Source organism: Cavia porcellus, unplaced genomic scaffold (assembly GCF_034190915.1).
Source record: "Cavia porcellus strain 051 isolate PalLab524CR breed Dunkin Hartley unplaced genomic scaffold, mCavPor4.1 scaffold_26, whole genome shotgun sequence".
Classification (NCBI taxonomy): Eukaryota; Metazoa; Chordata; class Mammalia; order Rodentia; family Caviidae; genus Cavia; species Cavia porcellus.
This window is the reverse complement of record NW_026947509.1, coordinates 21,891,643-21,903,390: the sequence shown is the minus strand read 5'-3', so window position 1 is coordinate 21,903,390 and position 11,748 is coordinate 21,891,643. Positions and strand designations below refer to the sequence as shown.

Below are 11,748 nucleotides of genomic sequence, written 5' to 3'. Positions count from 1 at the left end.
CATATAAACTAGCAACTCCATTCATACATATATAACTGAAAGAAATGAGAATATATAAACCCACCAAAATTTGTCCATAACAGAACTTTTCCTAATAGCCAAAAAGAGAACACAGCTTAAATGTCATCAAGTGATGAATGGATAATCAAATGTGGTATACCTATACAATGAAGTACAATTCAGCAATAAAAAAGAATAATGTAGTGATATGTGCTACAGGATGAATGAAACTTGAAAACATGTTAAATGAAAGCAGCAAACTACAAAGGACTTAATAGTGCATAATCCCATATTAATGAATAAGGAAGTCTGCAAAATATATTAGCGGTTGTCCACTGTGGGGTTGGGTGGTTGAAGAGGAAGAAGTGACCACTAATGGGTTCTATTTTACAAGAGTGGAAAAATGTTCTAAAACTGACTATAGCAAACTGAATACAGTGGTGCACATCCATAACCCCAGTACTCTGGGAGGTTGTTGCAGGTAGATAGCAAGTTAAAACTCAGCTCAGATAACTTGGCAGGACAAAAAGAGCTGGGGATACATCTCAGAGTGAAGGCTCTGAATTCAGTCCCCACTACTGCAAAACAAAACAAAACAAAACCAATTATGGTAATATTTGACAACTATGGGAATACACTAAAAATCATTAAATTGCATGTTAGATGATTTTGTACAGGGTGTTTATTTGCTCAGGCTGATGTGTGTGCTTGTAGTTTCAGCACTCATCGGATGGATGTAGGACAGCTTGAATCCAGGAGTTGAAAGCAGCCTGGGGAACTTAGTAAGACTGTAGTATTTTATTTTCCACAGCACAGGATGGGAACAATTAATATCCACCCAATCCACTTTACCAGCCTGCAGGAAGCAAGCGTGGTGAAATATTTGAGAATGTGAAAAAATAAAATGTATGTAGAAAGCCTCGGTTTGGATCAAGTCCTAAGAGGGCCCTGTTGGGGAAGTCATGTAGTGCTAAACTACTTCCTCCTCTGTAAAACGAATTCCCTTTCAGGCCCCCAGATTGCCAAGGGCAAAGGGCATTGCATGGCACAGGGCACACACCAACGGGGCAGGCTAGTATTCCCGCAGTTAGCTTTTAAACTCTGTCTCTGAGCTTCTCAGGCCCAACTCTTATTTACTAATGAAAAAGGCTCAGAGACTAAGTGACTTTCCCACCATGGTTGCACATGGAGGACTGTTGTAGATCGATCCAAAGGCCACTTGGAGGTGTAGTGGGCAATGGCGGCCCCACAAACGTGCCTGCTTCCCAGCAAAGCCAAGGCGCGCCACACAGCGGCCTATTTGGGCACTACAAGAGAGGGGGCGTGAAAGAGACACTGGCACTGCGGCATACAGGAGCCAATACTCTCAGTTCTCTCGGCTAACTCTTTTTTCCTATTGGGCTCATCTAACTTTCAGTCAATCATTTGCACAGCTTTTGTTGGCTTATCTTCGATGGTTTTCCACAATCTACCAATAACATGCTTCTTTCCAAAACTGCCTACACGTCATCAGATGTACACCCAAATCTGCCGAATTTGGCCATTTCCTTTATTCCATTGGCCAAGTCAAGCCCCTCCTTCCTTCCATCCCGTTCAGGGCGGAAGTGAAAGAGCGCCTATTGCTATTGGCTTACATTTGTAAGGAGCGCTTGTCTATCAAGTCTATGAAGGCGAAATTAGCACCCAGGAAGTATGGCACCGGAAGGGGCGGGACATGTAAAGATGGCGGCGTCGGTAAGTGCGGTGTGCTTTCTTCCTTTCTCAATTCTGGTAGCTGTTTCCTTTTGCTTCAGCTGCTCGAAACAAACTGTTGGCATCACGGAAGGACAGTGGTGAAAGCTGCTTCATGGAGATAGCTGCCCTGGCACAGCGAAGCAAGAGCAGCAATAAGGAGCGGGGCTGGAGTTCGCAGCTTTCTGGTTAGCCCGAGGCACTGGCGGAGGCGAGCTGCCACTGCATCCAGAGAGAGAAGGCCCAAAGTCTAGGGTGTTCGGAGGAGATGGGACGGTTTCTCGCTCCAGATGTTTAACCTCATCATCCTGAGTATGGAATGACTTTTCGTCTCCTTATTGTAGGAGGTGCTGGAGTCAGAGGTACCAAATGCAGTGACACTCCTGAAAAACCTCCAGGAACAGGTAACTTTTTGTGTCTTATACCCAAACTTTGGTGATTTGGGGCAGATATTTGAGTGCTGCCGTCCTTTCGGAGTGAAATGATTTGATGAAAACTTTTTCAAACCAGAATTCAAACTAATTGACTTTTGCACTCAAAGAAATACAGAAAACTTCGAACTGAAATAATCACAGTCAATTTCCTTTATTCTTACAGCCAAGGAAACCGATGCTGGGAAAGTGATATGATTGGCAGTTTGGGTGCCTGCCTAATGTACATTAATGTAATTCTGAGCTTTGTAAGTTCAGTCAGTACAGAGTGAGTCCTCATCCCGTCCTCATAGTTTGGGAAACATGTTCTCTTTAGCTTTCAGAAGAAATCTTAAGTTTTTTCCTGCCTTTTGAAAAACTACCAAAAACTATTTTGACAACTGTGAAGATAAGACTGTTATTTAGCGTTTCTGATAACTTTTAGGTGGCATTGCTTAGTTTTTGCTCTTTTCAACTCACAGACATGACTTGTATCCTAGTCAGCGGGTTTCTTTGGGTTAATTTCAGGTAATGGCTGTAACTGCACAAGTGCAGGCACTGACAAAAAAAGTTCAAGCAGGAGCGTATCCTACAGAGAAGGTAAGGTGTACTTGAAGAACGAACATTCTTTGACTTGGTGTGTTATATAGTTCTGTGTCATAGATTTATTGTATATTATGTTTCCTAAATGTTAGAGCATCAAAGGATAAATGAGATGGAGCCTGGTGGGGAAGACACATCAGAATAGTAGATAAGAGGAGTTGCAGTCACTTTACTGAGTAACTGGGTCATGAAAAGTGCTATGCCAGCCACTGAGTGAGATTAACTGCCAGAGGAACAGAGGGAATAAAGGAATGCTGCTCAGAAAAGTAGTATGGCTCTGATGGATAAATAGGAGTTAGAGGGACGGAAAGAAACTTTACACAAGGGCCAGGGATTTAGCTCAGTGGTGTAAGCGCCTGCCTGGCAAGCGCAAGGTCCTGAGTTTGATCCCCCGTACTGCAAAAAAAAAAAAAAAAAAAAAAAAGAAACATTACACAGATACAAAGTTCTGAAAGCATAGTGATATTCTGGGGGAAGGGATAAGTATTTTTGTGTATGGATGTACATTTTGTGTGATAGTAGGAAGTAAGACAAGAAAGTAGTCACACTGAAGAGCTTTGTAGGTCAGCTAAGGATTGTTTCATTTAAGATACTTGTTCTTATTAATCTCTTAAATTGAAATTTATCATTGGTATGTATGCATTGGAAAAACAGCATTTATAGAATTTTGTACTATCTGCCATTGCAGCTATCCACTGAGGCTTTTGAAATGTGTCCCAAGGGGCTGGGGATTTAGCTCAGCGGCATAAGCGCCTGCTTGCGTGAGTTTGATCCCTGGTACCAATAAAAAAGAAAAAGACAAAAAAAAGAAAGAAAGAAATGTGTCCCAAAGTGCTAAGCCAGGCAGATTCCTGTAATCCTGCCAACTCTGTGGGCTAAGTCAGGAGGACCACAAATTCTAGGCCAGTCTAGGCAACTTCATGCATGACTCTTTTCTTAAAATTTAAAAAACATGGCTGGGGATGGTGGAACATTCCTATAACCCTAGCACTTGGGAAGCTGAGATAATCACTATGAGCCTCGACAACATGGCAAGATCTTATATGAAAAACAGAAGAAAAGAAGTAACTAAAAAGGACTAGAGGGGGCTGGGGATTTAGCTCAGTGGCATAAGCGCCTGCCTTGCAAGCAGGCAGTCGTGAGTTCGATCCCCGGTACCGACAAAAAAGAAAAAAAGGGGGGGGGGGGCTAGGGATGTAGCTCAGTGGCTTCGATCTCCATTACTGAGGAGGGGAAGAAGCTATTGATACATGGCGTAATGCTAATATACCATTGGCTAAAAAACATCCTAGTGTAAAACATATTGCCAGGGATGGTGGCACATGCCTATAATCTGAGCACTCAGGAGATTAAGTAGGAGAATTTCTGTGTTCCAGGCAACCTGGGTTACATAGTGAGTTCAAGGCCAGCCTGAACTACATAATGTCCCCTGTCTCAAAATTGTGTGTGTGTGTATACAAAAACCATTGTAGAATGTCGTTAAGAATCATTGAAGGATTTTAAAATATGGGAGTTGTAACAGAAAGCTAACAAATTTTAAAGTATCTTGACTTTTTTCTATTTTAATTTCCACCCCTCCTTTAGATTTCCCTTGTTGCCTCAAATTCCCTCTCTTTGCTTTCTAACGTTGTGTTCATTTTCTAAGCCCTGCTTGTTTCTCTCCCCTTCCTTCCTGCCATCATTAACCCTTTATGTAATATAACCAGTCTGGAGCGTTGGGTTTCTACTTTTACTCCCTGCGTGTGATTGATGTTTCAGTTTCCTGCTTCATCTTCACGTTAAGTGGTGTTTTGTTTTCTTCCTTTGATCTTTAGGGGTTCCTGAGCCTCCGTTTCCTTGCTCCTGTCCTTGCAGTGTTGCATGCCTCAATTACCCAGGCTTTCTTGGTGGCCCTCAGCCCACCTCCTGAGCTATCTGCTGCCTTGCACTGAGCAAGGCACAGTGGAAGAGGAAGTGGAGAAGGTGCATCCACCAGAGAGTTTTAAAGGCTTGGCCACTGTTCACTCAAGGGCTTGCCTTTTTTCCTCATCATTCACTTTTGTTCTCATTGCTTGTATTTATTTTTCCTAATTTTTTGGTTTGTTTTTTCCTTACATGCTTCTAACCAATTTGAACTTGACATTATCCAAGCAAGTCAGAAAAGCCTGCTGCTCATACCTTTTCTTGCTTTTGGCCTGAAAACCGTGTTGATACATTTCAGCTCTGGGCTGCTAGCATGCTTTTAAGTCACCATAGAACAGATGTTTATTAATTAACTTTTATGGCCAAAGACTTACAAGGTGCTTAACAGGTCACAAAGTGCTTTCATGTTATCTTGTTTGTGCCTTGGCGCAGGAAAGAAGTATTGTATGTATTTACAAGTGAGGAGACTGTCACAAGGTAAAGTGGCTTACCTAGTATGTGACTACCAAATGCCTAATTCAGACTCTAAGCTCAGCTTGTCAGTCTTTAAATCGTTTGCTCATTCTTCAGTACTGTACTAGGGCAGATTTAAAAACTAAACGTATTGGTGTAAGTATGCCCAGGACTTATGTGTCAGAGTTAGACTGAATTTGAATTTCACCTCTCCTTCTATTGCTGTAGATTTGGCCTGAGTATTTAGCTTGTCTGAAATAGGTTTTCCCCGGACTGTTTACTTGATTTTCAGGCTGTAATACTGGTTTATTTGTTTTTTCCTTCTTGTGGTGGTGGAATTGAAAACCTTGTGCATACTTGGTGGTCACTCTACCACTGAGTTAGACTTTCAGATTTTTGATACAATTTTAGTTTTGGAAAATCTGGAGGATACATAAAAGCACAAAGAACAAAATGAAAAATTAATATAATTACCACTTTGAGATAACCACTAGGGTGCATTATAGTTGAGAAATTCTTTTTTTGTTTTTTTTTTTTTTTTGGTACTGGGAATTGAACTCATGACCTTGCGCTTGCCAGGTACGTGCTTAGGCTGCTGAGCTAAATCCCTAGCCCTAGTTGAGGTATTCTAATTGAGGTATTTTTTATACTGTATGCTTGTTGGAAAAACAGCCTTGCCTCACTCCATGAAGGTATTAGTTAATTGTGTGTTGTCTTCTGGACATTGTTTTATGCATATAAAAATGTGAGTGTCGTATTCCCTGCCCCCACTGGAATCATAAACACTTTCTACAACATTTGCTGACGTTGGTTTATAATTTTATGTGCATATATATATATACCATTGTTTTTACTTGTATTGTGTAATTTTGTTATGTGGGGATAAGATCAGTTATTATTTTGATTAAGTTAATTTTTTTTTGGTACCAGGAATCAAACTCATGACTTTACACTTGCCAGGCAGGCGCTTATGCTGCTGAGCTAAATCTCCAGCCCTGATTAAGTTAATTTAAAAATTTACAGTATATACTTGTTTTTTTGCTACTGGGATTGAACTCGGGGCTTTCACACACAACATCGGTAGTCCTTATATTGCTTTGGTTCTGTGGATTGAACTCATGACCTCATGCTTGCTAGGCAGGTGCTTACACCACTGAGCTAAATCCCCAGCCCCAATAGTGTTTTTATTTTGAGACAAGGTTTCACTGAGTTCTCCTGGCTGGGCTCCAACTTGTCCTCCTGTCACAGTCCCTCCAAATGATAGGATTGTAGGCCTATGCCACCATGCCCAGATGGAGACACTTTTGTTTGTTAACATTTGGGAAGGAGCAGCGGTGAGTTGAGGTCAAGGATGCTGTTGCAAAGGTACTATGCCAAGACAGCTTCCTTAACAAGGAATTATCTGGCCCCAAATGTCAATGTCTCTTGCTAAGGGGGTACTGTGTTGTAATCTCTTTGGGAGGTTACTTGATTGATTTTCCTGGTGTTGTCTATATCAACTTTTTGAGCTTTGTTTCTCTTGCATTAGCATAATTTTCTCTTTTGGCCATTTTTAAGTTTAGCTGCTCCTTGAGACTACAGTAGTCTTTCCTTGTCTATAGGGGATATATTTGGAGACTCCTTCACCCTAGTTCATTCCTAAAACCATGGATAGTTTTAAATTTTATATACTCTGTATGTATGTGTATAGGTATGTATGAGTGTGTGTATGTATATATATATATATATATATATATACACATATACATATATATGTGATTTTTCCTGTATGCCCTGTAGTGTTATCACATAGTACCAAAGTGAATCTGTGCTTTCACATTTTATGCTCTGATGTCTCTTTTTTATTAAATGTTTTTCTTGCATGTTGGGGCCATTATTTGGTAGGATAAAGGTCACTTGAGCAAAAGTTCCACAGTACCTTGGTAGTGGATCTGAAAACTGATATGGCTAATAAGTAATGGGCAGGCGTGTGCTCACTGTGGATACCATTGATGAAGCCATGGTTTAGGTCCCAGGTGGAGCAGAGTGAGACAGTGCAATATTTCATCACCCTGTGTGGAACAGTGGACAATTTAAAATGTGAATTGTTTGTTTCTGGAATTTCCCATGTATTTTGGGGATGCAGTTGACTTTGGGTATATAAAACCACAGACGGCAGGACCACAGATAAAAAGAAACTGCTGTACTTCCAATGCTTTATATTAGTCAACTGGAAAAAATTTTAATTTGGGGAAACCTCGGCTATCCTGGTTTTTCCTCGTGATAGGTCTCCCTGCTCTCTCTCATAGAACATCTCTACGAGGTGTTCTTTTATCTTTTTTTTTCCTCTTTTACTCTGACCAAGCTCAGTCTGTTGAGCCAGTTTCTCCCCCACCCTTCACTTTTACTTTCTTGAATACAGTTTGCCACTGCTTTATCCAAAAAACAAACCAAAGACAAAAACAAAAAACCACCTCATCCTGTTTTAGGTACTTGTGATTTTTTTGGGTAAAACTGAATTTGCATCTCTGTTTTGTTTAACTCAGGGTCTGAGCTTCTTGGAAGTGAAAGACCAGCTGCTGCTCATGTACCTAATGGATTTGAGCCACCTCATCCTGCACAAAGCCTCAGGAGGATCTCTTCAGGGACATGCTGCAGTTTTGAGACTAGTAGAGATTCGCACGGTATGAGATCTTTGGCATCTTGGAATTGTAGGTTTCTTTTTTGGGAGGGAGAGTGGTTTTAGACAAGGTCCCACTGTGTAGTGCAGGCTGCCCTTAAACTCAGTTGTGTAGCCCAGGCTGGCGTGGAACTCATGGTGATCCTTCTGCCTCCACTGCCTGAGTGGTGAATTACAGGCATACGCCTCCATGCCTGGAAGAACTATAGGTTTCTAAATCTTGAACTTCAAAACTGTCACACAGTAACTCTTATTTAAGTGTGTTCTTATGTTTATGTAAGAAAAAACAAATGGAGAAAAAGTATTTTGCTCTTTATTTACTCTCCTTTGTGCATATTTTAGGTGCCTTACTGTGTACTTAGCTTTAAGGGAAAGTAATCCTGTTTAATACGTTGTAGGTTTTGGAAAAGCTTCGTCCCTTGGACCAAAAACTGAAGTACCAAATTGACAAACTGGTCAAGACTGCAGTGACAGGCAGCCTCAGTAAGTGAGAGGACCATCACAAAAGTTGGTGAGTGTCATCATAAAGTTCCAGATCTTACAAATTGTCTTGGATTTTGTGCTTCAGGTGAGAATGACCCACTTCGTTTTAAACCTCATCCCAGCAATATGATAAGCAAGGTAAGGGTTGCATTTTCCTCTTAATTTTCCTGAAGCATTTGCATCTAAAGGAACCTCATGGTAGTCTTGAATTTCATAGGATTCTTTTGTAACTTTATGTTCTAGCTTGTGCCTTGTTTCAATATGAGATTCCCTTTTCTTCCTTTTGTTCATATTTCTATCTTGAACAGACACTGTACTTTTGAGTTTTCTTCTCACTTATGTCTCCAACACTTATGTCTCACTTATGTAATACTTCCCCAGTTTGTGTGCATCATTTCTTTTGTAGTTGAGCTCCGAGGATGAAGATGAAGCAGAGGATGACCAATCTGAGGCTTCAGCGAAGAAATCTACAAAAGGAGCGTCTAAGAAATATGTCCCTCCACGCTTGGTTCCAGTGCATTATGGTATATATTATGGCTGCTGTCTCCTTGGGATGAGCTATGTTTCTCTCTCTCTTTTTTTTCCTGTTCCAAGATAATCCTTGGGTATTTTTATCACATAGATGAAACAGAAGCTGAACGGGAGAAGAAACGTCTGGAACGAGCTAAGCGGCGAGCGTTGAGCAGCTCTGTCATTCGTGAACTTAAAGAGCAGTACTCAGATGCTCCAGAGGAGATACGTGACACTCGCCATCCCCACGTCACACGCCAGAATCAGGAGGACCAACACAGGTCTGTGCTTGTGCAGTTAGAAGTTATTTCTACTCTGTGGACACCTGTCCTCAGGCTTTAGGTGAACATAGAGTGAAAACTTGAGGTGATTTTTTAAGAATTAAGGAGTTTGAAATACCAAATAAGAACTAGAAAAAAAGTGCGTTTTTTTTTTTTTTTTTTTTAATTTTGCTGTTGGAGACTAAACCCAGGGCCTTCATTTGCATTGAGCTGTGTCCCCTGCCTTTTTAAAATTATTTTGAGGCAGTGACTTGCTGAGTCACTAAATTACCTGGGTTGGGCTCAAACGTGATTTTTTTCTGCCTCAGAACATTGTGTTCCCCTCCCCATCTGCTGTGTAGGTTCAAGCAAATGGTATATAGAGAGAAATACATGCAGTAGTAGGACATGCATGCGTTCATTCATTCATTCATTCATTTACACTGGGGATTGAATCCAGGTTCCTGCATACTAGGCAGGTGCTTTATCCCTTGGCTATATGCCAGCACCATCCCTCCCTCCATGTCTCTTTCCCTTCCTTTTTGAGATAAGGTCTTAGTAATGTACTTCAGGCTGTCCTTGAACTGACTATATAACCCAAGCTGAGCTCAAACTCAAATAGTCCTCCTGTCTCAGCCTCTCAAGTGCTGATTACAGGTATGGAACCTCTGTGTCTGACAAATCCTTTTCAAATTTTATTTTGAGACAGCATCTTGCTCATCTGTCTAGACTGACTTGCAACTTGTGATCTTCCTGCCTCAGCTTCCTGAGTAGCTGGTATTACAGTGGTGTGCCGCTGTACCTGTTTAGTAGGTGTTTTAATATCCTGTGTTTTACTGTCACAACTCTCATTCTTGTGTAGAAGGCAATAAAGGCAAGTTTTTATATTGGCATTGAAAAGACTTGAAGTTCATGGAAGAAAAGTAGAGAGCCTTGGGTTCAGGCTCATCACCTTTGCACAGGTGTCTATACAGTTGATGGACTGTAGAGAGCTGAAATAGAATTTTCTGGTATAAAGTTTTACATCGTTGAATGGATGGGCTGTGAGTTTATTTTTAGGAGTGAAGGAATTCCTAGTGGAAGCTTGACACTGAGGGTTCCCCATGACCCTACTGCATATGGTATTGAGTTGTCAAATTTTCTGCGAACTCTGAACTAGGATGAGTAAATACCAGGTTCCAGGCTCTGGACTGTAGCTTTCCACCACCCTGGTCTGAGCCTGATGGAAATAGTGTGTGTCTTTTTCTGACAGGATTAACTATGAGGAGAGCATGATGGTGCGTTTAAGTGTCAGTAAGCGAGAGAAAGGAAGGCGAAAACGGGCACATATCATGAGCTCCCAGCTTCACTCCCTCACGCACTTCAGTGATATCAGTGCATTGACAGGAGGACCTGCTCATCTTGATGAGGTGAGGTCGGGTTTCAGTGGGAGGAAACAGCTGTCATGCTTTCGGCCAAATGTGTGTGGGGCTTGGTACCATGAAGAACTTGGGGAGGGATGCTGGCAGCTGGAAACACACTAGTGCTCCTTTACTTCTCTGTCTGTTTTCAGGATCAGAATCCTGTTAAGCGGAAGAAGGTACCTAAGAAAGGTCGGAAGCGAAAAGGTCAGTGAACTGCTAGGATTTAGGTGATCAGGGGAAGCAGGGTGGGGAATTCAAATTGTTACCTGAGGTCTCACCAACCCACATAGTATCTCTTCCATGCTGGACATTAATCACTTCAGGGGAACTTTTATTTATTTTCCTTCATAAACTTGAAACCAGCATTATTCCCAAAAAGGATCTCTAGATTTCATCTCTAAGGTCCTCCAGATCCTGTTAGCCTTCCTTAATTGAACCATAAAAATGTCACTGAAGGAAACATTAGCCCATTTTAATTTCATTCTTTCTTTTAGTCTTTTGTCCTGGGAGGATATAATGCATATTTCCTAGGAGCCCTTCTCTCCAGGAGACCTTTTCCCCCTTTTATTGGCTTTTCCAGCTGTCCTTTGCTTCATTCTTGGTTTCCCTTCCTTTCAGGTTTTCGGAGGCGGCGATGATTATATGTGTACATATTTACATATTTTGTATCATCCCTGGGATACTTCTCATTTTGCTGTATGTTAGTTTTTTCCTTTGGAATTCATTAATTGTTTGCTTTGGACATATGGAAAGATCTTCACTAATAAAATTGATTTTGTTTAAAAATTTAAGCCCCTTTTGCACATGTATTGTATGACTGGAGCTGTTGGGTATGTTTTTGGTGAATGGGTGAAAAGTGAAAGATGAGATTGTCTTGGAAGTTCCAGAAGTTTTGGCTTTGTAAATTTTGTTTGATGATATATTTTTCCCAGAAACTAGTAGTTATTTTACAAAAAATTTGACAGTGTAATGTAATCAACTTTCCCCAGTCCGTGTTTTCCTGATTTCTTGTGTGATTTGTTAAAGTACAATACAAGTGTTTTAGGATTTGCTAATGTTCCAGCCTGGCCACCAGGTGGCATTGGTAGTTCAAGAAATCTTTGGTACTTGACTAGTGAAAAACTGCTTTTCTACGCCAGCAGTTGTTATTCTTGTCTTCATTTCTCTGGATGCTTTCTTTCTAAAATAATTTGAATATATTTCTGATCTTTGGTCCGTTGTTTAGCATTTGTAGAGAATAGTAGAGTGAGAAGACTAGAGGGAAGAATCAGTGTAGTCTTGTATTTTCCAAACTCTTTGACACTCCTTAAAGGCCTCTGTTTTCCAGAGTAAGT

At 41.0% G+C, this 11,748-nt stretch overlaps 1 protein-coding gene across 2 annotated transcripts; it reads left to right on the top strand.

Annotated features, from left to right (window-relative positions):
• The first annotated feature begins 1,641 nt into the window (after window positions 1–1,641).
• On the top strand, window positions 1,642–11,200 carry Ngdn (neuroguidin). Of its 2 annotated transcripts, XM_003474299.5 has the most exons (11): window positions 1,642–1,734; window positions 2,076–2,135; window positions 2,670–2,741; window positions 7,625–7,762; window positions 8,157–8,241; window positions 8,327–8,379; window positions 8,648–8,765; window positions 8,864–9,032; window positions 10,264–10,420; window positions 10,564–10,618; window positions 11,033–11,200. In XM_003474299.5, exons 1-11 carry the CDS (start codon window positions 1,693–1,695, stop codon window positions 11,050–11,052), a joined length of 969 nt encoding a protein of 322 aa, XP_003474347.2. In that variant the 5' UTR covers window positions 1,642–1,692; the 3' UTR covers window positions 11,053–11,200. The 2 variants fall into 2 exon arrangements, with proteins under 2 accessions (XP_003474347.2, XP_013013212.1); XM_013157758.3 differs by lacking the exon at window positions 2,670–2,741 and having other exon boundaries at window positions 1,657–1,734.
• Window positions 11,201–11,748: the final 548 nt, after the last annotated feature.

What these genes read in the sequence shown, in the direction of transcription:
- Ngdn (XM_003474299.5), top strand. Translation starts at nt 1,693, where the DNA reads ATGGCACCGGAAGGGGCGGGACATGTAAAGATGGCGGCGTCG. An exon ending in AATCAGGAGGACCAACACAG is followed by an intron (nt 9,033 to 10,263) that starts GTCTGTGCTTGT and finishes TTTTTCTGACAG; the next exon opens with GATTAACTATGAGGAGAGCA. An exon ending in GAAAGGTCGGAAGCGAAAAG is followed by an intron (nt 10,619 to 11,032) that starts GTCAGTGAACTG and finishes CCTTCCTTTCAG; the next exon opens with GTTTTCGGAGGCGGCGATGA.